Raw genomic sequence first — 27,756 nt, forward strand, 5'->3', positions numbered from 1 at the left:
ATATCTCTGTACTGTGTCGCAGGAACGTCCAGGGTGAGCTTGTTTTTTTTTCTGGGAGATCCTGGGTTGGACTGGATGACGTTGGATTATGCTGGGAGAACCATGGGTTAAACTAGCTGACCCTGGGCTGCGCTGGGTGACCCTGGGTTATGCTGGATCTGAAGACCACCACCCCTTCCTCAGTTGATGCAGGTCCCTTTAAATGGCGCAATGGTCGGCGCCACCCCAGACTGAGTCATCTGACGTTCGGTTTCCGAGCAGAGCGAATAGTTCCGCGCTTCGAGCTGCTCTCGGATCCAGTTCCTTAGCGCCCGGTGCGAACCCCTCTGCCCACAGCCCTTCTGCTCCGGAGTAATATGATCTGCCATCGCCTTCTGTACCTGTTGCTGACCGTGCTGCCCGGGATCGCGGCTCACCAGGTGGGTGAGAGACAAGTTGACACGGGAGGTGGTGGGGGCGGTGAGAGAGACAGAATAATGGATTTGGGTGAAAAGAAGAAATTAAGAATGTGGAATCGGAGAGTTAGAGAAATACCGAGGGATAGTGGCGAAAAACAGGGAATTGAGGAGAACATTTTAAAGGAATCGCCAAAAAAAAAAGAGAATTAGAGTGAAACTTCTCTCTGAACTTTGGGTGACCGACAGCGGAATCCATTTATGATTAGATTAAGGACGGTTCTTTGAAAATGTCAAAAACATTCCGGAATTTGATTGTTTCCCCTGACTGAGGAATCCGTAAGATGCAGAGACTGAAGGAAATCATCGGAGGAATGAAGGGAGCGGAGGGCTGAGATGAGAAGAGCTGGTTTTACACACAGGATATTGCAGCAAGGAATGTTTTAACACAGGACCATTGAGGGGGAGACTGTTCACAGTGATCGGCGTGTCCTGTGCTGTGTACTTCCTACACTGCATCCTGACCAATATATACCGAGTGTTCCTTGTTCAGTGTATTATGCAATGTCATGTAGTGTGCTGTCTGTGCTATACCCTGTCCTGTATACTGTTACACTGTACTTTGTCCTGTTTGCTGCCTGTGTTGTACTCTGCCCCATACGCCATCTGTGCTGTACTCTGTCCTATATGCCAAATGTGCTGTATCTTGTTCTGTGTGCCATTTGCACTGTACCCTGTCCTGTACATCAGCTGCACTGTAGCTTGTCCTGTTTGCTGACAGTGATGTATTGTGTCCTGTATATTGCATACACAGTAGCCTGTCCTGTAAACTGTGCTACACCCTGTCCTGTCCACTGTCACACTATAGTCTACACTGTATCCTGCTCTGTACGCTGTCTACACTGTACCCTGTTTCATATATTGTCTGCACTATATCTTGACGTGTTTGCTGTCTGTGTTGTACCCTGTCCTATATGCCAAACGCATTGTACTTTGCGCTGTACCCTGTTGTGTACGCCATCTGTGCTGTACCCTGTCCCGGACACCATCTGCACTATACCCTGTCCTGGGTACTCTGTCCAGAGGCTGTTTGCTGGCTTTACTTGTTTTTTTTATGTGAGTTTCACTAGCAAGGCAAGCGTTTATTTTTGATCCCTAATTCTTCTTTGGATGGTGGTGTTGAGCTACTGTCTTGATCAGCAGCCCTACCGTAGTGCACCCTGTCCAATAGTAGCTACAGTGTACCAGACTTGTATCAATAAATTAAATTGCTGGGCTGTGCTATATTAAAGAGTATTAATGGGGATATTTGTTACTTAGTTGACCCAGGTATCACCCTCGCTGACTGACACTGTTCCATATGTAGATGACCAGCCTTGCAGGGCCACAGCTGGTCATCTACATACCTGCTGGACCTGAGGAGGAGGGGGAAGGGGACGGGGACAGAATATTTAAAGGCATTTTGAGATGTATAATGATACTGAACTGGAATTTTTAATATGCAAATATTCTCTTGTGGTTTGGTACAGCGTGAGATGGGCCGCTAATGCTGGTCTTGTTAGTGACACCCACATTCTGTGAGTAAAGGGCTTCTATTTATAGAACCACCAGGGTTTATATTGGTGATTTATGTAGGCCAGGCCATGTCTGTGGTATGTAAGCTGGTCCCTCATCCAGATAATAGCAAGGTAAAGCATCTTTGGTTCCTGTTCTACATCCCTGACCTTTTGGAATTTTGAATGAGGACAAAATTGGGTGATGGTTCATAGTTGAACATCCTAATCTCCCTCTCTGTTATGTGGTGCTGGGAGCATCAGCACCTTCAGGAGAGGAGGAGAGTGAACCCCCGTGATAGTCAGCACCCTCGGCAGAAGGGACATGAACTCCAGTGACAATGAGCACCTTCAGGAGAGAAGGCCAGCACCTTCACAGGGGGTTCTTTCCACTCTTCCTCCTCATTTGCAAAAGATAGATCTTTGATTTCTAACTTTACCTAGTTCCGATGAAAGGTCATTAACTTGAAATATTAATTTTGCTTGTCTCTCCACATATATTGCTTAACCTGCCTTTATTTCATATTTCTAGCATCTGCATTTTTCTTGTTTTTTTTGAGAAAATATAGTGGTTTATAGTGGAATTACCCAGGGGAGGATTCTGAAAACATAGTTTATCCAGATTATGGTTCATTAAGATGTTGATTTCCTGATGATGTTTAGTTCTTGGAAGTCATTGCATTTGATTTGTGTCTGGTTGAGTGCTATATTTAGAGAGGGAATTCGTCAGCAGAAGCTGCATGTTGGTTAGTTTTAGATTAACACTGGGGGAGGTTCATGGATACAATGAATTTGCAGGGAGATTAGGCTGAAGCCTCCACTAACTCAATGGCTCTGCATTGAGGTGGCCAGTCTCAATTTAGATAGCTGGAGGGACAAAGTGCCCCTGGGCAAACAGTGGCTAGTTAGCCAGGTCTCCCACTCTCATCACAGTCTTAATTCTCCTTTTAAAAACCTGGATCAGGCTCAGCTGCGATGTCTTTTGTGGTTGAATTTTTGATTACCATTCCTAATTTGGACTCAATTAGGGAGAATGGCAGGTTCTAGAGTATAACTCCTATCCGTGGAATGCCTTTCCTGATCTCCCTAGAGCTCCAATACACCTATCTACTGCTTTGTCACGAGGCAGGTCCCACCTCACTTAACTCCTGAGGCTGTTGAGCAAGATGTTTTAGTTTGGAATTAAAATGACTGGATGTGTGTGAACTGAATATTGAACATCAGCAGCACCTGAGACAGTGGGAATATGTTTAACCAAGTGATCAGAACGGAGGAAGTTCTGAGCAGCAACTTGGTATTAGTTTTGACAGCATTTTCGTGACCTTGTGCAATTTGTTTGTTCAAATGCAGCCACAGAGAGGGACAGCATTGCATACATGAAGGAAATCTGTGTTGTATCTTGATTTCTCTCATGTTATGACCTGCCATGGGAGCCACTGCCTCACACTCCCTGTGCTCTGCTCTCTGTGCTACATTTCCTGTTTATAAGAGTTGGAATGTTTTCAGAGTTGAATGTTTTAGCTGTGATTTATCAGACTATTTATGTTTGTTAATGACCCGCCCCTTTGCTTGACCCATGAGCAGCTCTTACATTTATTTTAGCCCTTTTCCTTTCTTCTAATGTTCTAGCACATTGGTAATTATTGGCAAGTTACAGGACTGCCCTCAGCCCATTGACCTGAACACCAGAGAGAGTCAGATCTTTGAGGGTGAGAAGTAGAATCTCTCTTATTTTTTTCTCTCGTTACCTGTCTCGATGTGTTGTTTTGTGCCTCTCTTTTTGTCTATCTATTTTTCTTTGTGCATTTCTTTTCTCTTTGCCTTTGTGTGTGTGTGTGTGTGTGCGCGCATCTTATCTGCCTATTTATGTCTCTCTCTGTCCTTGTCTGTTTGATTTTGTCTCTCTTTGTATCTGTTTCCTTCTTCAAACCTCCTCCTCTTTGTCTTTCTGTACCTTGTTGTATCTTTCTCTGTCCCTCCATCTCTCTTTTTTTGCATATTTTTGTTTGTCTCCGTTTCTGTCTGAAACATTTAGGCAGAGAGGAAAAGGTGTTTCCATTCCCTTATCTTTGCTTGCGTCTTGTGCATCTCCTTTCGTATGTTAGGAACAAAAATATACTAATTAGTGCTGCATAGTCTTCAGTTAAAATATAGCTGATCTGTATCTCAACTACTTCACAGACGACCCCTGGGATACAGCCGTTGGGCTAATGGAAATTTGCCATCACAGAATTCACAAATCACTACCCAAAAATTTGAGATACTGAATAAAATTTGCTCTCACAGAATTTATGTGGGGGAAAAAAAAGTAAATAAGCAAACACAATTTTTTTTCAACTTGCATTTCTTGATGCACTAACACACAGTTAGTGTGTCTTTGCATTACAAAAAAGTGTGACATGGACTGTTCTCTAGGGACACAAACCCCTCTTCCCCCATAACGTGTGATTCACCTATATCTGCATTTGCTCTATATCTCTCAATACTCTTTCCCTTCTAGCTATTACAGATTTTGTATAATTTCACCAAAATGCTTTTCCTCCTACTAAGTGCCCTATCTCTTTCCATTAAAAAAGTATGCTAATTTGTTTTTCTAGGATCCAAAGTAGATGATCTGCTTCCTAATATTGAATTCCATCTGCTATAGTTTTGTTTCCCCCTGCACTTAATTTGTAACTCTTGCTACCAATGACTCAAAATATATTATGTCTCATAATGTGGTGCTGCTTTGATATAAAACAACTCCTTCATCCGGCCTACTATGGGAGTCTCCTTTCCTTTTGGCATTGAGAACGACATGTTTCCACTCCAGTTCTAAGGTGTCCAGTTAGGCCAATTTGAGGCCCACTAACTTGGCCACAGATGGGACAGGAAGTGCTTGACAAATGGGGCAGGGGTAGGTTGTAAAGTGGTTATGCTGGGCTTCTTTGTGCTCCTGACGCATGGATTTAAGGTCCTCAGTGCCATCCTGCATGCTTCTTTTTTACTTTGAGTGGTCCTGGCCTAGGGATTTCCACAAGTTAGTGAGGATATTGCACTTCTTCCAGGACATTTTGGCAAAGTCCTTGAATTGTTTGCTCTATTCTCCCGGTAATTTCTTGCTCTGACAGTGCTTGGAATGGAATGTCTGATTTGGGAGGCTGGTGTTGGGCATACCTGTTGGAGCTGACTGACTGTAATCAAGGGCTCCGTGCTGTGGTCTTGGCTTCTGAAGGGACACTGTCATTTGGTTCAATTAGCCTGTCAAAGGATTTTGGGGAGAGGAAGCTGGTGGCACTTCTCTAGTGTTTTGAGGTGCCTGTTGTTAGTAGTACATGTCCCAGAAGTGCACTGGAGGGCATGAATTACTGGGGCTGATCTTCAAACTCTCTCCTTTCCTCAGATGACCAAAGGGGTGGGATGGTGAACTATGTCATTGAACTCTGCTTTTGTTGTGAGCTGGCTCCCAAGATATGGAAAGTAGTCCATATTTTCCAGGGTCTAGTCATAAGACCTGTCTTGTACCATGGGGGAAGGCACAGGACTTTACCTTCACAGGTATTTAGGATGAGGCACATCCTCTTCTATGCTTCACTGAATGTCAACAATGAGAACATGCACATCTGCAAATCTTATCCACTTACTAGAGCTTGATGGTTAAATTTGGAATGACCTTGTTTCTGGTTTGCAGCCTAAAAAGGTTGGATCATTTCCCATTTAGTTCTGTAGATCAGCTTCACTCTCACATAAAACTTATTGAAGGTAAGGTGTTGCATTATGGTGAGAAAGATTAAGAAAAAGAGCTGGGGCTATGCTTGACATGAGTCAACACTGAGATTGGGTCTGCCATGGACCTGATGGTTAAGATCATTGCTTGCATGGAGCTGAATTTCTATGGGCAGCCAAATTTGAGCTCCATAGTCTTTCTCTACTGATGGAGTCAAAGGCTTTTGAGAGGCTAAAGTTGACCATGTGCAGTGGATGGTTCTGCTCCTTGCATATCTCTTGAAGTGAAAGTTATGTCCATTCTGGCTCCCGGATGAGTGGAATCCAGACTGTAATTCAGAGAGCAACTCTTGGGCCAGTGGGAGGAGGCAGTTGAGGAGGAGCCTGGTGTTGAGTTTCCCTATAGCACACAGCAGGGAGATCCCTCTGTAGTTCCCACATTCTGATCTGACTCCTTCTTGAAGATGGTCTTGATTATGACATCTCTGGCATGTTCTTCTCTTCATAGATGTGGGAGATTAGGCTGTGAATTTGTGAAGGAAGCTCCACTACGTCAAGTTTTAGAACTTCAACAGGCTTGTTGTTTGTCATTTGGCATATAAGCTGTTTGACTTCTCAAGTGCAGGGATACGTTGCATTATTTGTTCAATGATTTCAGGTGTGAAGATCACCAATAAGTTGGAAGGATAAATAAATGAAGCTTTATGGTTTGAACTGAGGAATGAAAAAGGGGAAATGGCACTGATAGCAGTATAACTGTAGAATTTTAAACATTCAGGGAATTTCAAAAGCAAGTATTCAAGCAAATTACCGAGATGCAAAAATTATAAAAAATTGAACTATCTTTGTATTAGCAAAGATTGAATCAACGTGAAAGGTACAGAGGATGCAGAGTTCAGATGGGTATTTCTGGACAAATTTGGAAAGTAAAACTAGACAGCTGGAAGACGTACTGGTGGGGTGGGAGGCACCATATTGATTGTATTTATGAAGGTGTTGTCAGGGCTGGAGCAGTTTTATTATGGAAAACATTCAATAGACTGTAGTTATTCTCCATGACCATGGATATTTCAGCAAGTGTAAAATGATGAGGGGAATGTGATGGTGCTATTTTCATTAGGTTGATAACCAGGAGGAAACATTAAGGATATAGATATAGATTTAAGGTGAATATATATGGTGGGTGTGCTTATACAGGATTATGCTTATGCTGTGTCCTATGTGTGTTTGCACGCAATTAGTAACTCTGTCTGCATTTGTACCTTGTTTGTGCAGGATTATCCCACCATTAGGAAAAGTCTGTCAGACTGCTCAAATAAAACTACAGAATACATTGCTAGAGGACTTCAGTTGTGCTGCAGCAAATGTCGACCAGGTAGGATTGTATAGTACTCCCTTGATTTTACATGGTTGTAAGAATCAACCCCAGTGAGATGTTTGAAATTATGGTTGGATTGGTAGAAACTATTATCAATAATGATTAAATTAAATGAAGGCAACGGTCTTAAAATGAGAACCAGAGTGAAACAAAGAGACTTTGCCACACAAAGGAGTCCAAATTTAAACATGCTTCACAAAAGCTTGTAAATATTGGGATCAATTCATGCTTTTAAAATTAAGATTGATTGATAAGTTCAAGTTGATTTGGGGTATCGAAGCATGTAGCTAAGGTAAGTAAAGGGAGTTTAGGTTACAGGTCAGCACTAAGTCCATGGCAGGACTGCCTCAGAACTGCTGTCTCGTTTTTTTTAAACTTTATTTATACGGCAGGGCAACAGGCCCTTCTGGTCCAACGAGTCCACACCGCCCATTTTAAACCCATATCAACCTACCTTGGAATGTTTCTGGAATGTAAGAGGAAACTGGAGTGCCCGGAGGAAACCCATGCAGACACCTACAAACTCCTCACAGACAGCGACGGGAATTGACCCCTGATCGCTGGTGCTGTAATAGCTTCGAGCTAACCGCTACGCTACCATACCATGTTTTAAAGCTGCTATCTCCCCAGGAGCCTCTTGTGTTCCTGTTTACCCCCCCACCCCCTCTCCCATCACCTCTGTATCCCAATAGGCCGCCCTATGTTCCTCCTCCTCATCTGACTCTCACACCTCACGCCCCCATCTCTCTACCCCTTCCTTCCACCACTTGCTGTCAGACATGCAGAGACAGTGTTCTGTGCAGTGAGGCCCATTGTAGAAATACATCTGTTAATAGCATTAAAATATAACTGCTGTAACACAGGTTTTGCTAATCAGTGACCTTGTGTTTTTGAAGTTCAATGGTGACATGTTAAATGATGAGTTTATTTGATTTGAACTACAGTGCCTGATGATGCTCAGCTCTTGAAAGAATAAAAGCCTGGAAACTACAGACTAATGCTTTTGCATTGGGAAGTGGTACAGAGATAGGAAGTCTGATAACAGAGCACTGCACCGGCACAAACATCAGATAGACATGACGCTTGCAAGTTTTGACTTGATCAGAAACCATAAAACAAACTGTTGTACTTGATTATCGAGAAAATCAAACCATTTTACTGGCTTCGGTTTTGAGGCCAGTATGTGCTGTGGGAATGTGGGTAGTGTCTGGGAAGTGAAGGGTTACTAGCTTGTTAGCTTTGTGCATTAACTATGATCTTGTGGTGACCTTGTGTATGCTGCCTGACTTGCTGAATTCCTCCAGCACTTTTTGTGTATTGCTCCAGATTCCAGCATCTGCAGAATTTCTTGTGTTTCCACTTGTAGACAATACTCGGATTTAATTTTGCTGTGAGATTAGGCAGCAAGCACAGGGTCAGGCAGTTGTTCCAGTCCAAACTGCATGAAAATCCAATTTTTGTCCTCAGTGGAGGTCTTACGTAAGACCTTGCAGAGAACATGCTCTTGTCAGTTCTTAGCTCTCTACGGGAGGTACAAAAACACCCAATTTCAGACAAAAAATAGCTGCAGTCAGACCTTTGAAATCAGGTTACTCCAGGATCAAACGTGTGTGTATTTAACTGTTTAATTGCTAGCAGCTGACCTCCACCCCATAAGATATCTTTATTAGTCACATGTACATCGAAACACACAGTGAAATGCACCTTCTTTTTGTGTGGAGTGTTCTGGGGGCATCGGCTGGAGGTCCAAAATCAGGTCACCCAACTCTGCCTCCAGCCATGATCCCAGTCCACACACTCTCAGTCAGTTTCATAGAACCAAATTAGACCAGGCAGGATAAGCAACAGGTTCCATGGATCTCTCTGTCCACCTTTATTGACACTTTCTCCAGTCTACCCCTGGGAGCCACTTTAAGCTGAAGTCAGTCCATGCCCCCACCCTCTCTTTGCTGGTCCAATTGTTCTGAATCACCTGGAGCAGGTTACCAGTAAACCTCTGTCCAACATCTTCAGCCAGGACCCTAAGTGCCACAAAATAACAAAACAGTTGGGCTGGGGTGTGTCCTACTTGGTAGAAGGGTCTGCTAATGCCATGATTTGAACCGCCACTTAGACTTTGTATACAAGGCCGTCTGGCTCCTGTGAGAGTCGGCATCTTCAGGGGAGGGGGCTGATCCCCAGTGAGAGTCGACACCTTCAGTGGAGGGGACTGAACCCCAGTGAGATTTGGCACCTTCAGGGGAGGGGACTGAACCCCAGTGCTTCTGTGCTATGATGGCCTAGGGGAGGGTGATGGAGGGGAGATGCTTGGGGACCTGGCTCATTGATGGTGGTTTGAGGCTCAGGGAAGACTGATGGTGGAGCCTAGAGCAGAATGATAGCCGGCCAGTCCAAGGCAGAGTGTTTAGAAGGGGTGGGGCATAGGTCCCAGGAAAGGGGGACTGGAGACAGGTGAGGTTTTAGAAGGGTGTTGCACAAGTCCTAGGGTAGGGTGATTGGGGCGGGCATGGGCTGGGTCGGTGTGATGAGAGGCAGGGGGCAGGGCCCAGGACAGTGTGGAAAAGGGTGATGAAGTGGGGTCAGGGCCCAGAGCAGAGTGAGGGGTTTTGGAAGGGCAGGAGCTGGGTCATTGAGAGATTTAACATGGTTTGATCCAGCATAGATGCAGCCTTCGTTACAAGAGCCGAGTGAGTGCAGGAGATCCAAGAGACTGATCAAACGCCAGAGATCCAATCTCAGGGTCTGACTCTGTGATGATTTCACCTCTTCATCCCACACACCTTAGCTGAACCAAGCCAAGGCTTACTTCATTTAATAAGAACATAAGAAATAGGAGCAGGAGTAAGCCATCTGGCCTCTCAAGCCTGCTCCACCATTCAATAAAATCATGGCTGATCTGGCCATGGACTCCTACCTGCCTTTTCCCCATAGCCCTTAATTCCCCTACTATGCAAAAATCTATCTAACTGTATCTTAAATATATTTAATGAGGTAGCTTCTACTGCTTCCCTGGGCAGAGAATTCCACAGATTCACCACTCTCTGGGAAAAGCAGTTCCTCCTCATCTCTGTCCTAAATCTATTCCCCCGAATCTTGAGGCTACATCCCCTAGTTCTAGTCTCACCTACCCGTGGAAACAACCTTCCTGCCTCTATCTTATTTATCCCTTTCATAATTTTATGTTTCTATAAGATTCCCTCTCATTCTTCTGAATTCCAGCGAGTATAGTCCCAGGCGACTCAATTTCTCCTCATAGGCTACCCCCTCATCTCCAGAATCAACCTGGTGCACCTCCTCTGCACCGCCTCCAAAGCCAGTATATCTTTCCACAAGTAAGGAGACCAGAACTGCACGCAGTACTCCAGGTGCGGCCTCACCAGTACCCTGTACAGTTGTAGCATAACCTCCCTGCCCTTAAATTCAATCCCTCCAGCAATAAAGGCCAACATTCCATTTGCCTACTTGATAACCTGTTGCACCTTCAAACCAACCTTCTGCGATTCAGGCACAAACACTCCCAAGTCTCTCTGCACAACAGCATGCCGCAATCTTTCACCATTTAAATAATAATCTGATCACCTAATTTTCCTTCCAAAGTGGATGACCTCGCATTTACCAACATTGTACTCCATCTGCCAGACCGTTGCCCACTCACTTAACCTACCCGTATCTCTCTACAGACTCTCCACATCCTCTGCACAATTTGCTTTTCCAGTCAATTTAATGTCATCAGCAAACTCAGATACACTACACTCGGTCCCCTCTTCCAAATCGTTAATGTACAGTGGCATGCAAAAGTTTGGGCACCCCTGGTCAAAATTTCTGTTACTTTGAGTAGCTAAGCGAGTAAAAGATGACCTGATTTCCAAAAGGCATAAAGATGACACATTTTTTAATATTTTAAGCAAGAGTACTTTTTTATTTCCATCTTTTACAGTTTCAAAATGACAAAAAAGGAAAAGGGCCCGAAGCAAAAGTTTGGGCACCCTGCATGGTCAGTACTTAGTATCACCCCCTTTGGCAAGTATTACAGCTTGTAAACGCTTTCTGTAGCCAGCTAAGAGTCTTTCAATTCTTGTTTGGGGGATTTTCTTGCAAATGTCTTCTAGTTCTGTGAGATTCTTGGGCCGTCTTGCATGCACTGCTCTTTTGAGGTCAATCCACAGATTTTCGATGATGTTTAGGTCAGGGGACTGTGAGGGCCATGGCAAAACCTTCAGCTTATGCCTCTTGAGGTAGTCCATTGTGGATTTTGAGGTGTGTTTAGGATTGTTATCCTGTAGTAGAAGCCATCCTCTTTTCATCTTCAGCTTTTTTGTGGACAGTGTGAGGTTTGCTTCCAGAATTTGCTGGTATTTAATTGAATTCATTCTTCCCTCTACCAGTGAAATATTCCCTGTGCCACTGGCTGCAACACAAGCCCAAAGCATGATCGATCCACCCCCATGCTTAACAGTTGGAGAGGTGTTCTTTTCAAGAAATTCTGCACCCTTTTTTCTCCAAACATACCTTTGCTCATTGCAGCCAAAAAGTTCTATTTTAACTTCATCAGACCACAAGACTTGTTTCCAAAACGCATCAGGCTTGTTTAGATGTTCCTTTGCAAACTTCTGACACTGAATTTTGTGGTGAGGATGCAGGAAAGTTTGGAGCCAGTGGCACGGGGAACATTTCACCCAGCAGGTGCTGAATCTGTACAGTTCCTTTCTTTAAGAGAAACATCTTTGTGTGTATGGCTCGACATTTAGTCTGCGGGGCAGATTAGTAAATGAATCATAAATGCAGAAGTTCCCAGATGTGGGATAATGCTGGTCTTAGTCATTAATACAGCCCGAGGTGGAGTGCAGACTTTCTGCACACTCAAGCTCTCAACACTTCTTTTGGGTAATGGACAGATAAAGGGGGTGACTCAGATTGCAAAGGCCATATTGTCCACTTCCAGGAATGACTAATGTGGCTGATCCCCTGAAAGTGTAGGTGTAATATTTTAGTAATTTGAATGATTACAGCTGAGATCCAAAATATTCCTGCGGCTATTTATCAGTGTGGCACAGTGCCAAATCTGGGGTTGGACACTAATAGGTTGAATCAGAGAGAGTGAGTCAGCAAGGAAACTCGGCAGGAACACGTGTAGGCTCTGAGAAACCGCTCTGAGCCAAGCCTGCAAATGAAACTCTTGGTGAAGCTTTAGCAGAAATTGTTTGCAGGACATATTTTTCATCTTCCACTTCCTGTAAGAGTGTTGCTGCCTGTAGTGAAACAGAGCCTTCTGACCACAGCGTGAGAACAATCCATTGGAACAAGCGCCTGAACAAACAGTCAGGGCAGGTTATGCCTTCTCTCTCTTGGCCACCTCTCTCTCTGTCTCCCTCATACCTTCCTCTTCCTCCCCCCCTCTTCCTCCCCCCCTCTTCCTCCCCCCCTCTTCCTCCCCCCCTCTTCCTCCCCCCCTCTTCCTCCCCCCTCTTCCTCCCCCCCTCTTCCTCCCCCCCTCTTCCTCCCCCCCTCTTCCTCCCCCCCTCTTCCTCCCCCCCTCTTCCTCCCCCCCTCTTCCTCCCCCCCTCTTCCTCCCCCCCTCTTCCTCCCCCCCTCTTCCTCCCCCCTCCTCCTCCCCCCTCCCCCCTCTTCCTCCCCCCTCCCCCCTCTTCCTCCCCCCTCCCCCCTCTTCCTCCCCCCTCCCCCCTCTTCCTCCCTCCTCCCCCCTCTTCCTCTCTCCTCCCCCTCCCCCTCTTCCTCCTGTCCCCCCCACCTCCCCCCTCCCACCCTCCTCCTGCCCCCTTCCCCTTCTTCCTCCCTCCCTCCTCCCCCACTTCCTCCTGCCCCCCTCTTCCTCCTCTTCTCCCCCTTCCTCCCCCCCCATCTCCCTCTCTTGCCCCCGTCTCTTCAGGTTTATTATCACTGACATATGTTGTGAAATGTGTTGTTTTGCAGCAGTACAGTGCAAGACATAAAGACATAAAAATTACTATAAGTAACAAAAATAAATAGTGCAAAAGAGGAAAAATGAGTTAGTGTTCATACGTTCACGGACGATTCAGAAATCTAATGGCAGAGGGGAACGTTGACTGTGGGTCTTCAGGCTCTTGTACCACCTCCACGATGGTAGTAACGTGAAGAGGGTATGTCCTGGGTGGTGAGGGTCCTTAATGATGGATGTTGCCTTCTTGAGGTACCGCCTCTTGAAGATGTCCTCAATGGCAGGGAGGGTTGTGCCTGTGATGGAGCTGGCTGAGCCTACAACCCTCTGCAGCCTCTTTCGATCCTGCACATTGGAGCCTCCATATCAGGTGGTGATGCAACCAGTCAGACTGCTCTCCACCGTACATCTGTAGAAATTTGCAAGAGTCTTTGGTGACATACCAAATCTCCAAATGAGGCACAGACTGGTCCTGTGTAACCACATTAAGCTGTACTGTGCCCCTCTCACCTCAGCTGGACCCACTCAGAGGTGGTGGGGGATGGTGTCGGTCCACTCTGTGAGGCCCTATATCCTAATTTCTAACACCTAGCAGCAGGAAGTTAAACGATCTATCAATGATCAGTATCAGCTACAAAGTCGCTCCTGATCTGCTCTAACACCTCCGCCTCTCACATCCACCCAGTAACTGCTTCCCATGACCCTCAGCTTTTGCCCCCTTCTCTCTGCACCCTCCTCCTGCCTCCCACCTCACTGTGGCTCCGTAGGGCCTGTTTTCAGAGCCAGAATGGGAAATTGTTTCATTAACTTATTGTAAAATGTTCAGGAAATGACAATTGAGGAACTGGAGCCAGAGCCGGGCCTGCGAGAGGGCGATACTGTGATAAATTGGAAACTCTGCATTTGCCTTTGTCTTCAGGAAACTGAGTCATCCAAGTCCTATTTGACACACATTGTTAACCCTTTCAGGAATTCAAGGGGCAGGGCATGTCTTTGCACCGTCCCTTGATCTGCCTGGGTCATTACTTTTGGCTGAGATGAAAGGTCAGTAACTCCTGTGACGGAGGGTTAAAGGCAATTTACCCAGGCTCCCTGTGCTGACTCACTTGGTGGAATTTCATGCCCCTAAATGGAGAGTTCCCAGTCTTGGACCTTTGCCTGCCATTGATTTGAGGTCTTTTCTGTATTTCAGGTACACATCAGCTCCAGGCTTGCTCGAAGGACATGGACACACAGTGCAGGCCATGTGGGAATAACCAGTACACAGCATATTGGAACACACTGAAGAAGTGCAGGGGATGTGAAGCTCAGTGCAGTGAAGGTACGTCATGGGAGCTTGGTTCCTCAGCAGGGACGGGGGTGAGGTTACCAAAGCCCACGTGGCCTAGGGTCTAGGGAGAAGTTAACCAGTGATTCCTCTGGTTGGGGAATAGGTCAGTGGTCTTGGACGAGTTGGGATCAGGATTGGCAGTGCCCTTGTGACTGAAATACGTTGCTGATGCTCACCTCCTGGGGGTTCCACAGTGGACAACCATTTCCATGAGTGACTGGACATATCTAATATCCCTGCTGGAGTTGGTGTCTTCAGGAGAGGAAGGTGGTTTGAGACATCCTGACCACTTACCCCAGCCTCCCTGTAATAGGCACTAACTTCACCTTTGCACCCCTCTCATAAGTAGGTCAATGGGTCATCACTTGACCTCTGCCTTTACCCCACTAACTCCAAATCTCAGGGAATGGGGTAACAGAGATTGTGCAACAATGCCTTGGGAGTAGTTGGACTGGGTGCAGCAAATGGCTGATTGTCACTCAGCGAGGCATCACAGAAATGAGAAGAGGATATTCTGGGCTTTCACCCACTTTTGGGAATCCTGAGGAATTCTCCAGACTTTACCTGGACTCTCCTGTAATTGTGAAAACTAGTAGGGATCCGGGAGTTCAGGTCACTCCAGTGTGAAAGACCTCCCTTATCTCTTTTCCCCCAACCTCTGAGCTGCACTACACACTCTCAACACTTCCTGAACATTTCAGACAAGGTGGTACTGCCATTTCCCATGAGGGACTCCTTCCTTTGTTCGTTCATTAATGCAGGCAACATATGTGATGTGTTCTGGCACCGCTGCTGCTAAGTGACCAATGATTTATAGCTCTCCACAGTAAGTAATTTGGACAAACTCCAAGAGCATCTGAAACAATCTGACATGGGGAGCCGCTGACTGCTAAAATCCCTCCTGGTCCCTGAGAACCAAATCCAAGCAGCTGCAAAGAAATCACTACATTGGCCTGTACAGGACGGGTCAAGACAAGTAACGATTGCTTTCAAAACAAAAGGCTCGTGGAGCAAGTATATTAAAGTATGAAGGGATGCACTTCCCAGATCCCTCCCTGATTCTTAATACTCATCCCACAACCCTGCCAACCACATCCCTCCTCTGTGTTACATATTAAATTTTAAAAAAATTTTTATTTACAGTGTGGTAACAGGCCCTTGCGGCCCAACGAGTCCGCACCGCCCATTTTAAACCCATATTAACCTACCCATACGTCTTTTGGAATGTGGGAGGAAACCGGAGCACCCGGAGGAAACCCACGCAGACACAGGAGAACGTACAAACTCCTTACAGACAGCGACGGGAATCAAACCCTGATTGCTGGCGCTGTAATAGCATCGTGCTAACCGCTACACTACCGTGCCACCTTGTCTTGTCTTGTCCGGGGCCAAATTGTTTCTCTGTTGCTTCACAACAAGGTTACTTTGATTTGAAAGTGCTCTTGGACTCAGTCTTTATCTGCAGTAAATTGCATGTTCCTCATGAACATCAACATAACTCAGATGGGCCAAATGGTCTGATGTTTATGCTCCACAAGTCTGTTCCTACCTCTCCTGGAAAAAAAACTTCCGTATATCCACACCTTCCTTTCTTCCAAATGTGTGGTTAGTTTTTTTTACAAATGCAACATTGATTTTCTTATCCATTCCTTGTGATGCAAATTCCACATTCTGATCATTCTTTGGGTGAAGAGGTTTCTCCTGAATTCCCAATTGGAATAGTTAGTGACTTCCATTTAGCCCTTACTTTCAGGCTCCCTACAAGTGGAAATGTGTCCTGCTCACTATTCTAAAAGATCCTTCTGGAATTTAAAAAAAACTATATTGCATCTTCTTTTCTAGAGAATAGAGCCTCAGATTTTTTGGTTAAACATATCCCCAATCCTGGCCTCATTCAATGAATCTTTTTTACTCGCTAATCCTGGTCTCTTGATTCTTTTAATCACTCCATCATGCCTACAGATACCAAGGGTCTAAGCTCCACTGTAAATGGGTGCTTGATTGTTGGTGCGGACTCAGTGAGCTGAAGGCTTGTTTTTGTGCTGCATGATTCTATGAGGTGCTTTAGAAATGGAAGTTATTTGTTTCAGTACTTCTCTGCACCTGTGAAGGTCAATTATTTATTTGGCTAGTGGCAGCTAATGAAGGTTTTAGTTTTGGATCTGCTGCTGGGAATCAGTAGCATGTGACTTGCAAGGTGTCCATGTATTAGTTCATGGAACTTGCACATAAGACCTTTCCTTCACACCTTAGTGGCAGCAGCATGTTTTCCTCTCTCTCCCCCACTACAGACCAGGAAGAGGTTCAGGCCTGCACATCAACCTCCATGAGGGTGTGTCTATGCCGTGAGGGTTCCTACTGCATTGATGCTGCTGGCAAAACCTGTAACCAATGCCGGAAATATTCCGAGTGCAAGGAAGGTTATGGTGTAATTGAGCAAGGTATGATCAGATCCATTTTTTGGGGATTATTGGGATTTTCAAAGGTTGGATGTTCCTGCAAAGTTTAACTTTGTGTTTCTGAATCCCAGGAACTAAAGATACCGATGTGAAATGTGCACCATGTGCTTCTGGAACATTCTCCGATAAAGTCTCTTACACTGAGGAGTGCAGACCCCACACTGAGTAAGTGCTTCCTTTTGTTAGAAATGTGTCTTTTATAAATATGATATACATGGGCTCCTGAGAAGTTAGCACTCTGCTTCTTGTTGACACAGAGGTAGTATCAGATACATTGTGGGCTAGATACAAGGTAAAGCTCCTGCTACACCAATCCATTAAATACTCTTGGGGCAAGCAGCTTGGGTTAGATACTGAGAGAGAGAAGAGACAGGCACATGCAGTTGGAAAACGAGACATGGATGCAGCAAAATATTTGATTGTGTGGGAACATGGAAAAAAAACACAAAGGAAAAGGAACAACGTACACACAGAAAGTACACACAAAGACTGCATTTGCACACACACAGAGTGCCCATGCACAGAAAAATGGGGCTGCTGTTCACAAAGAGGCACACAAGGAAGGATAAAGTGACATGCATGTGCATTCATGCATGGACAAAGACACACACAGGGTAAAAGTGACACATGCAAACAAACTCGTGGACTGGATACAGAGTAAAGTGTCTTGTGATAATTTTTCAGTACATTCCAAACTGGGTGTAAAATTGGCAAAAAAAACACTGATGCTGGAGGAACTCAGCAGGCCAGGCAGCATCCGTGGAGAAAAGCAGGTGGTCAACGTTTCGGGTCAGGACGCTTCTTCAGGACTCAAGATAGGAAAAGGGGAAGCCCAATATAGTATAGGAGGGAAAAGCAGAGCAGTGATAGGTGGACAAAAGGGGGGAGGGTAGGTGGGAACAAGGTGGTGATAGGTAGATGCAGGTAAGGGATAGTGAAAGGCAGGTGTGGGGGAGGAGGGGAGAGCAGATCCACTGAGGGATGGGTCAAAGGTAAGGAGGAAATAAGGGAAGAAAAGAAGAGGCATGGTTGGGGGAGGGGGGGGATGTGGGGGCGGGTGGAGGTTGAGGGGATTACTTTTAGTGGGAGAATGCAATGTTCATGCCGTTAGGCTGCAAGGTTCCAAGACGAAAAATGAAGTGCTGTTCCTCCAGTTTGCACTTGGACTTCTCCTGGCAGTGGAGGAGACTGAGGACTGACATATCAGTGATAGTGTGGGAGGGGGAGTTGAAGTGACTGGCAATGGGGAGATGCAGATTGCGGTCATGGACAGAGTGCAGGTGTTCTGTGAAATGGTCACCTAGTCTGTGTTTGGTCTCGCCAATGTAGAGGAGGCCAATTGATGGCTCCTTACCTTTGACCCATCCCCCGGTGGATCTGCTCTCCCCTCCTCCCCCACACCTGCCTATCACTATCTCTTACCTGTATCTATGTATCACCACCTTGTGCCCACCCCACCTCCCCTCTTTTGTTCACCTATCACTGCTCTGGTCCTGACCCGAAACGTTGACTGTCTGCTTTTCTCCATGGATGCTGCCTGGCCTGCTGAGTTCCTCCAGCATCATAGTGTTTTTTATCTAGATATTCCAGCATCTGCAGTCCTTTGTTTCTCTGTGAAATTGGTAAACTGGTATCAAATTGGGACTAGTTCTATCACAGTTCCTGTGTATAGTCTGTCCCATAGATACAGCAAACCAACCAGGGGTGGGAGCACAATGTTATACAGTTGAATGGAAATGGCCCAGGGAGGCCAAAACATTGGAGAACACTATGAATCAGAGGCCATTAAATCAGATTGTGGTTACTCTTGGCTTTAATTCCATTTTCTTCTCTGTTCCCATAAACATCAATTTTCCTCTTTTGTTGAAATATGTATTGATTTCAGACTTGAATGTAGTCATGGACTCAGTCCGCACAGCTCGCTGGGGTGGAGAATTCCAAAGATGCACCACTATTTCTCCTTATCTCCATCTCTTCCAAAGCCTGCTCTTTGTTGTATAATTCCACATTTACTCTGTTAAATCCCCTCAGAAGCTTATGTTTCAATAAGATCACTTCTCATTCTTCTAATCTCCAGTAGGACCAACCTCCTTAAACTCTCCCCAAAAAACAACTCTTTTCATCCTTGAAATCAACCCAGCGAATCTTCTTTGAACTTCCTCCAACACATGTAAAAATCTTTCTTAATAGTGCCTAAACTTTACGGAGGGCTCACACCAATGTCCAGTATAGTTATAGTGAGACTTCCCACCTGACTTTTTCATCCCCTTAAAGGCCAACATTCCATTTACCTTCCTCATTACCTGTTGTATTTGCATGTGAAATTTCATTTAGAAGAACACTCGGATCCCTCTGTGCAACACCATTATTCATTATCTCTCCGTTCAAACAATTTTCCATTTGTCTATTCTTACTATTTAAATAATAACCTTGTGTCTCTTGCCAAATATTTATCAGCTAATTTATCTGAACTTTCTTTCAGACTCTGTGCCCTCTTCACACTTTGCTTTCCCACCTGTCTTTAGGACATCAGCAAATTTGGCCACAATACACATGGTCCCTTTACTTGAGTCATTAATGTAGGTTGTTATTAGTACCCTTGCACTGACCCCTGTGGTTCCACAGTACTTGCAGCTCATCAACCTGAAAATTACCCATTTATCTTGATTCTGTGTTTTCTGTTGGTTAGCTAATCTTTATCCATACTACTATATCACTCTAAAGTTCTTAACCTTAACAAAAGCCATTTGGAAATCCAAATATCTACTGATTCCCTTTTATCCATCCTGCTAGTGGCATCCTCAAAGTATCTTAATAAATTTGTCATGCGTGATTTTCCTTTCATGAAACCATACTGACTCTGTTTGACTGTCCTATAATTTTCTATATGCCAAACTTCCACAATAACTGATTCTGGCATTTTCCCAATGACAGACGTCAAACAAATTTGCCTTTTTTTTCCTGAGTTGGGGCATTTCTTAAAAGTTTTCTAATTCACTGGCAGTCTTCCAGAAGCTGGTACATTTTGGAAGATGACAGTCGAGGAATCCTCTATCTCTGTAGTGGCTTCATTTAAAGATCCTGGGCACCAATTCTGGCACCAATGAATTTTTATGGCATTAGTGCCAAGCATTTCCTGGTTACCATCCTCCTTCATTGTTGAATTGGTGGTTCCTACATATACACTTGGAAGGAGCCCAGGCACAGAATGCGCAGAGGCGTGAGGGACTTCAAGGTCAACACCAAGAAAGGCTCAGACAGGGATATACGAGTCCTCACAGGCAGAACTTTTAGATCGGAAACACCAGACTGGAACCAAGGTGGTGGTGTTTTGGGACAGTTGTAGAACATAGAACAGTACAGCACAGGAACAGGCCCTTTGACCCATGATGTTGTGCTGAATTTGTAGCCTGAACATCTGGATCTGCTGTTGAGAGGTACAACACACAGTGTGCAGTGGACTGTGGTTTGGAAACCGCACAATATCGTGTCTCCTTTGGGGTTTGTTAAAGTTTCTATTGATTTCCCACCAGCTGCTTTCGGCTGATGGCTGTCTTTACGTAGAACATAGAACAGTACAGCACAATAACAGGCCCTTTGGTCCATGATGTCTGTGCCAACCATGATGCCAAATTAAACTAATCCTAGCTGCCTGCACATGATCCATATCCCTTCATTCCAGGTCTATTCATGTGCATGTCTAAATGCCTCTTAAACACCACTTTCGTATTTGCTTCCTCCACTTGAAGAATTCACAAAATTTTATGTGGTGCTTGCTTTGCAGGTGTGAAACAAAGGGGAGAAAGACTTTACGCAAGGGAAGCAGCATGAACGATACAGTTTGCAGCGAATTATTATTACCAATGCCCCCTGCTCAGACAAAAGCCATTCCAACATCTACACCCCAGCCTTCTACTCTGACACAGGTACTAGCTCCCCATTCTTGATATTAGTTGATATTATCAACACCACACCATGCCTCACTGTATTGTGGAGTGGTCCATTCAGTGTAAGAAGGTCTCACTAACCTTATACTGTGTGCTTCAACATTGCTGTTCTCTGACAGCTCTCTTGCTTCACTGAGCAGGTCACGCATTGGACTGAGAAGGAAGAACCAACCATGATCCACGGCACAGAGACTTCACTAGACTTTTCTTCTAGTTCCTGGTTGGTGGGTGAGTTTGGAAGTTTCTTTCTCTATTCCACAGTTCTGCAATCCCACACTGGGCCCAGTGTCCCAGCAAACTCCATTTCCTGGGAGGGATGGGGGCCTCTGTCCTGGAGGCCCCTACCCTGTCCTGAGTGGTCTAGGTACCTGCACCCCTGCACCTATGTCCCCAGGGTATGGAAGGCTGGTTGGATCCTGTGGCCTCTGAGTTGGAAGCTCATCACCTCCAACTTGGGAACTTGCTTTCCTCCAGCCTTGGCCCTGTGACCTCCGTCATGGGTTTGCAGTTCTCTGGGGGGATGTAACTCACCAGCCTCTGTCCTGAGACTGTGGTGCTGGAATGATTTCAGCCAAGCTGTCCCCCTGACTCCCTTCCTCACTTCAATTTGTCTCAGTGTTAACATTGAACTTCCTTTTGTTATTTTCCAGTAATATGTGTCGGAATTTTTGCCTTGATCACTGTGGCAGTTGTGATAACAGTCTGTGTCAATCGCAAGAGAAAAGGTATTGTGAGATTAATTTCCTTGTAATTTGCTCCCTGGTGATTTGTTGAATTAGTCATCCTCTTGCCTTGAATCTCTGTAACTGCCCTGCCCTCTGGTGGCCACCCCAGCCTTTTGCATGTCTGAATGGATTTCCCAGCTCACTATAACAATGAGTGGCAATGTTCCTGCTGATTTGCAATGTGTTCTGGTCAGGCACAGTAGCTAATGTGGCAGCATGAAACCACTGAAGTGCCAGCTGATTCACTGGTGAAATCTCCTCCACTCACCTGCTTCTGAGCTCTGTGACTGCAACCCCACGACAATGTTCACTCTCTACACTGAAATGGCTGAACAAGGCACTCACCCATATCAATCCATTGCCTCCAAATGCAATAGGAAAGGCAGAACTGACCAAGGCATTGTATTTAGACATAGTCGATTTTGCAAATTCCTCCTCATGAACACCTGGAGACTTTACCCTCAGTTGGGAGAGCTCTCCACCAGACCATGCCCTGGGTATGTCCTGTCCTACAATGGGACAAATCCACCAGTGGTTTATAGTCAGGAGAGAGTGGCTCTGGAGAGCCACAAAGACTCATATCATTAACTTAAATACAGGCAAGGATACCCTCTCCAGATTACCACCTACTGCCCTTGTCCAGCTGATGAATTGTTAACTTTATTTGCTGAACACTACTTGGAAGAAGCAGTAAATGCCCTTTGCCAGAAGTGACTCAGTAGCACTACCACTGGCTGGGTCCTGCTGCCAGATAGGATCTGTAGTAGATGGTGAAAGAATGATTCACCAATCCTACCTATCACAGCTGCATTAGTCAGTAATTGAATTGGTATGAGTATCCACTGCATAGTCCTTGTGGAGACAAACCCTTGTCTCCATCTTAATGCGTGGCTAGACAGATTCAGACCAGATCTATCAACATAAAGTTGGGCATCTATGACACACTGTGGATCATTTCAAGCACTGGAATTGAATTGGACCATCCATCCTTGTGGCCCAGCACTTCGCTTCCTACAATAGCCACCAAGCCAGAGGATTATTGGGCAACTGACTTACCTCCTGACTCCACAAAACCTTTTTGGTTCTCCCTTTGCCTGGATGAGTGCAGCTCCATCAGCACCAAGACCCTTGACACCATCCAGGACAAGGCAGGTCACTTGATTGACAATCATAGATGTTCACCACCTCCACCATGTGTGAGTGCAAAATGTATAGCAGCAACTCACCAAGACTGCTTCATCATCGCCACCCAAACCTGCAGCTTGACCACACTGAAGGACTGGAGCCTGGAGCAGGCGCTCAGTAACTTCAGCACTTGCAGGTTCCCCTCAAAGTCACAGACTGTCTTCATTTGGAAAAATATCTCTTTTTCCTCATTGTCCAAATCTTGCAGCTCCAAAGCTCTTTGGACCGCAGTGACTCAACAAGGTGACTGTTATGTTTGTTCTTCATCAAGAGACAAACTTCGCGTGGATCTAACATCTGAACATTTTTACTAACCAACACCCGACTGGCTTGCTTTCCCTCTCTTTTTACAGCCACTTTCTGTTCCCCCATGTGACCCCTTGCATTGCCTACTGGGAACTGTAGTTCTTTATTATAACTACATAATAACACAATGTCTCACTACCCACAAGGGGAATTCACGATGGGTTTGCAGAATAAATAAGTTATTTGGGAATTGGGAGCTTTCTGCCACCATTGTTCCTCCCTTCTCCCACATGTGAGTTTAACCCTCAGAATCCAGCTGTATTCCTTCATTCAAACCTATACCCCCGGGACTCTAACACATCCTTTATAATTGATTTAACTCTTTCTTTTCATTGTTTCTTTCTTAGGGAGGAAGCCTGATCTGAAGGCTGATGTGGTAAGTATTAAAGTTACCTGTCAATGGAGACTAAGCCCAGACCATAGAGTCGTAATGTCAGAGAGATACAGCATGGAAACAGGCTCTTCAGTCCACCAAGTCCACACTGACCATCAACCACTCATTTACACTAATCCTACATTAATCCCATCTTTTTTCATCTCCCTACATTCTCATCAACTCACCACCCTCCCCCCACCCCAAGATTCTACCACTCACCTACACACTAGAGATAATTTACAGTGGCCAATTAACCTATCGACCCGCACATCTTTGGGACGTGGGAGGAAACCCACACGGTAACAGGGAGAGTGCCACAGTCGGGCCCCAAGGTCTTGGTGAGGCAACAGTTCTACTGGCTGCGTCACTGTGCTGTCCCATGTTTTGAATGTTGTGTGTGTTGCAGGCTCCCTTGCTTTGGGTCCACTCACAGGACATGAAGTGTGCAACTTTACTCTGGTAGTGTGAACCCCATGGGGAATGGGCAGTGGTGACCACCAGCCACAAGGGGCCCCAATAGAACCTTGCTGCAATGCACAATGCAGTTCCCAGGAGTGGGAGTCAGAAGCTGAGTGTTACATGAGTTGGAGGAAGGGGCTGTGTGTGCTCAGTGAGTGCACAGACGAAATAGAAGTAATATAATGATAGTGGATTAAAAAAGCAAGCCACTGACTCTGTGCCATTCCTTTCCTCTTGCTTAGTAACTGGGTGCTGACCATTGTTGGGAGGGGCTGTGGGAGTGTGCTGGGGAGTGGAGGGGGAGGGGAAGAGGAGCAAGTGCAGCAATGGTTTGTGGACATACTGTTGATGCTTGTGAGATTTTTTTAAAACCAGTTCCTTTCTCTACCAGCCTGTGAAGAATGTCAGTCAAATGGAGGCGATCTGTTTAATTAGCGGGAATGAAATTGAGCCAGAGGGAGTGGTCCCCAGGAATGGGACCTGTGGGCAGAACAGTGGAGCCTTGCCAGTAGGAGACCAGCTCCCTTCATTATCCAGGTCCAGCAGTGGAGAGTCACGAGGCGTCAGGAGGAAGCCGGATGTGGAGAACAGCCTGAAGGAGGAGGATCAGATGCAGGCGCACTTTGCTACTTTGAACAATTATTCACAGATGGATTGTCAGGAAGACCAGGGATACATCAGCCGGGAATCCCGGCCCAGCTCAGGTAGGATGTCACCAGGTTCATCGGGTTAACATCCAAAGATAGCGCTCAGAGCTACTCCCAGGCAGGAGCAGCATGGACATGGATATCCATGTGCCCACCACATCCCCAAGCCTGGTCCAAGCCTGGCCTAATATTTAACAGCATCTTAGAAAGTCAAGGATAAGATCCCAATCATTTCCTCCAGATGCAGAGATGGACTGCTGGGCAAAGGAGGGGACTATCCAGTGTTCAATTCACCACCATCTACTAGTGTCTGCAAGCATGCTCAACTATCCACAGTACCAGAGGGAAGCTAGTTTCTAGAGACCCCAGAGTCAGTGCCTTGAGCCAGTGCACCCAGGGAGAGGCAGTGTGCCTTCATCCAGTGCTGTTGGATCCAGTGAAATGAGAGGTTGTTTTCCCCCAACACCTACTCCTATGATATAGTGGCTTCCAGTGAGAGGCTGTGCCCCTGATCCATTGGAGTCCCAAGTGATGTGGTGTCCCAGAATCCATTGGTTCCACTGAGAGCCTGTTTCCCTGGATCCAGAGCTCTAATGATTTGGGTGGTTTGGTTGTCAGCACTGATTGGTATATGTTTGTCCAGGAACCCCTTCACCTGTTTTGGAATTCATTGGAAATCCGACAGTGAGTGTTACAATAAACACCGGCAAGTGTTTTGTCAACTGCTGCCATTGCCCGGAGGACAAGGCTGCTGGCCCAAGCTCAGATGAGGACCAGTATCATGCTCCAGAGGAGGAGGAGGGAATTGAAGTGGATGAAGGGTTTCCAATCCAGGAGGAACAGAAGGATTCAGAGTCAGGGAAGTGGAAAGAGGACGGTGGCTCGGTGGAGGCCGTGCAGAAGGATTGCTGGTGGTATAACTCAGTGCCACACCAGGAGGACGGGAAGGAGTCACACCTTCCAGTCCAGGACACTTCTGGGAATGTTTACTGAGTGAGGAATGAAGGCCATGGAATGGCCTGTGTCCTTGTGCTGAAGGCAACTTGTGCCTTGGAGGGCTTGTGAGTGAGGCTACTATTTAAGCTACTGGTGCTCAACTCGCCTGTGAAACTCTTGAAATTTCACCCACTTGTACATGAGCCAAGTGATGGAGAATGGAGAATTTGTGGGGATCTCCAGAGCTACAGTTCAGACCTCGACACCTCGTTGAATAAAACAGCAGTTTTTATGATTATGACAAGACAGTCCAGGATCCATGGGTTGTTATTGAGATCTGTAAATGCCAAGTATCCCCAGTAGAGCACTGCCTAGTCATGTCACAACATTACCAGCAAGTTGTCACTCTGTTCCATCCAGCCTGTCTCACCCAGTGTGACCCTTCCTGTATCACAATATGTTACACTGCCCTCCCCACCCAAAACCTCAGGTATCCCTGCAGGAGGCTATAAATAGAGGGGAAATTCCTTCCACATTGCTCCCTCTTGCTCTCAGTTGAGGAAGGAACCACCCTGAATTCCCTGCAGTACCTACCCCCCTCATACAAGACAATGTTCCCTACCAGGATCTAGACACGGGGTCTTGCTCTTGCTTTGGTGTTCACTGCCAAGTCATTAGATTGTTCCAGTGCTGCTCTATTCCCTGAGGAAAAGCCAGGTATCATCTAAAGATCCAATGAACTTGGACAACACAAGACTCCTTTTCCACCCCCCCCCCCCCCCCCCCCCATCCTCCCCAACTAAGTAAAATAGGCCTACATTCCTTGGAGATTACAAGAATAGGGTGACCTCATTGAAACATCCAAGGTAGATATTGCAAGATGGTTTCCCCTGGCTGGAGTGCCTGGATTGGTGCTCAGGATAAAGAGCAGACATTTAAAACTAATGAAGAGAAATTTCTTCATGTTGGAATTTTCTACCCCAGAGGACAGTGGCTACTCAGTCACTGAGTGCATTTAATTGGTAGAAAGATGGATTTCTGGATTTTAATGGAGTCAAGGAATGGATGGGGAAAGGATGGGTAGACTTGAGGTAGGATGAAGGTTTATGTGGCCTGTCCCTGTTTCTCATGGGAACAGGAACAAACTGATAACTTGAATACAGTCCATTCCTTCATCACCACATAACTTTTAATCAGATCATCCTAAAGTCTTTTCTCCGAAGTGTAGCGTCCCAACTCTTTCATATCTCAATAATTCTACCCTGTTTCCACGGAGCTCCATCCTGTGATGTTCTGATGCTCAAACAAAGTGTGGGAGTGTATTTCATGCAAGATCCCAGTCAGGTCTGTTTGGAACAGACATTAATGAGCTAATGACAATTTTTTCACTCCATCTTTCCAAAACTAACACAACTGCATCAAACTTTATCTGAGAGTAGCACCACTGGTATCCCAAAATACACACTGGATTGAAAAAAGCTAATGTAAATATGACTATTTAGACCTATATTAATGCAGTTTATTATTCAGAATTATTAGGAAGCAAATATTGTGATTAAAAAACACCTTTTCACTTATCCCTCCCAGCCAACCCCATCGCCCTCTGCTCTCCCTTTCACACCTTCCCTTCCTCTCCATCCCTGTCTGTCTCCCTATCCCTCTCCTTTTTACTTTCCATTCCTCTCCCTTCTCCTTATTCCATTCTATTTTGATCATTCTCCTCCTGTCTCTACTTCCTCACTCTACCATCCCACTTCTCTCATCACCAGACCTCTCCCTTTCACTCTAATTTTTTGAAATCAGGGGAAAGAAAGAGTGGTGAACGTACATGGGAGGATAGCATGTGGTTGATGTAATTCCTCGTAAGTAAGATTTTTATATGTGTAATGGAATTGATAATAAATACTTTTGTACCTTCTAGTGTGTTTCATGTAAATGGGGCATTGAAACAGCTCCCTCTTCATCCAACCTGTTCAGCAATGTTTAAAATGAGGTGCAGTCAGTGAGTTACAGTGGTGCATGTAAAAACCGCATGGTACTATAAAAATGTTACCCAGTACTCTTCCTTTCATCCCTTCGTGGGAACACAGTGAATGCACAATGCTCAGAGGCTTCAGCTGCAGACATTAAGTGTGTGACATGGGAGCTGGTGTTGACAAGTGTCTTTATTCATAATCATGAGCTGGATCTGTTGACTTTGGGAAATCCCACCTTATATGTTGGAGGACAGAGTGATGCAAGGCTGGGGGGGCGGGGGGGATGTTAGATTGTCTGAGCGCCACTGAAGGCTGAAAACAATGTTTAACTGGAAGAAACTGTTGGACAAGTGGCCTGACACAAGAAACGTTGATGAGGCAAAACTGAATGGGGCTGCTCTCTCACTGGATGTGCAGACTAACCCTATAGCTGGGGATGATGTTGCTGCAGGGCAACAGGTG

At 45.6% G+C, this 27,756-nt stretch overlaps 1 protein-coding gene across 1 annotated transcript; it reads left to right on the forward strand.

Annotated features, from left to right (window-relative positions):
• LOC127583537 (tumor necrosis factor receptor superfamily member 16-like) lies at nt 1–27,236 on the forward strand. The gene is made up of 11 exons (XM_052039626.1): nt 1–419; nt 6,929–7,028; nt 14,141–14,269; nt 16,570–16,719; nt 16,809–16,902; nt 20,522–20,663; nt 20,825–20,912; nt 21,335–21,409; nt 23,248–23,276; nt 24,127–24,439; nt 25,026–27,236. Exons 1-11 carry the CDS (start codon nt 357–359, stop codon nt 25,373–25,375), a joined length of 1,533 nt encoding a protein of 510 aa, XP_051895586.1. The 5' UTR covers nt 1–356; the 3' UTR covers nt 25,376–27,236.
• The last annotated feature ends 520 nt before the right edge of the window (nt 27,237–27,756 follow it).

This window comes from Pristis pectinata, chromosome 26 (assembly GCF_009764475.1).
Source record: "Pristis pectinata isolate sPriPec2 chromosome 26, sPriPec2.1.pri, whole genome shotgun sequence".
Classification (NCBI taxonomy): domain Eukaryota; kingdom Metazoa; phylum Chordata; class Chondrichthyes; order Rhinopristiformes; family Pristidae; genus Pristis; species Pristis pectinata.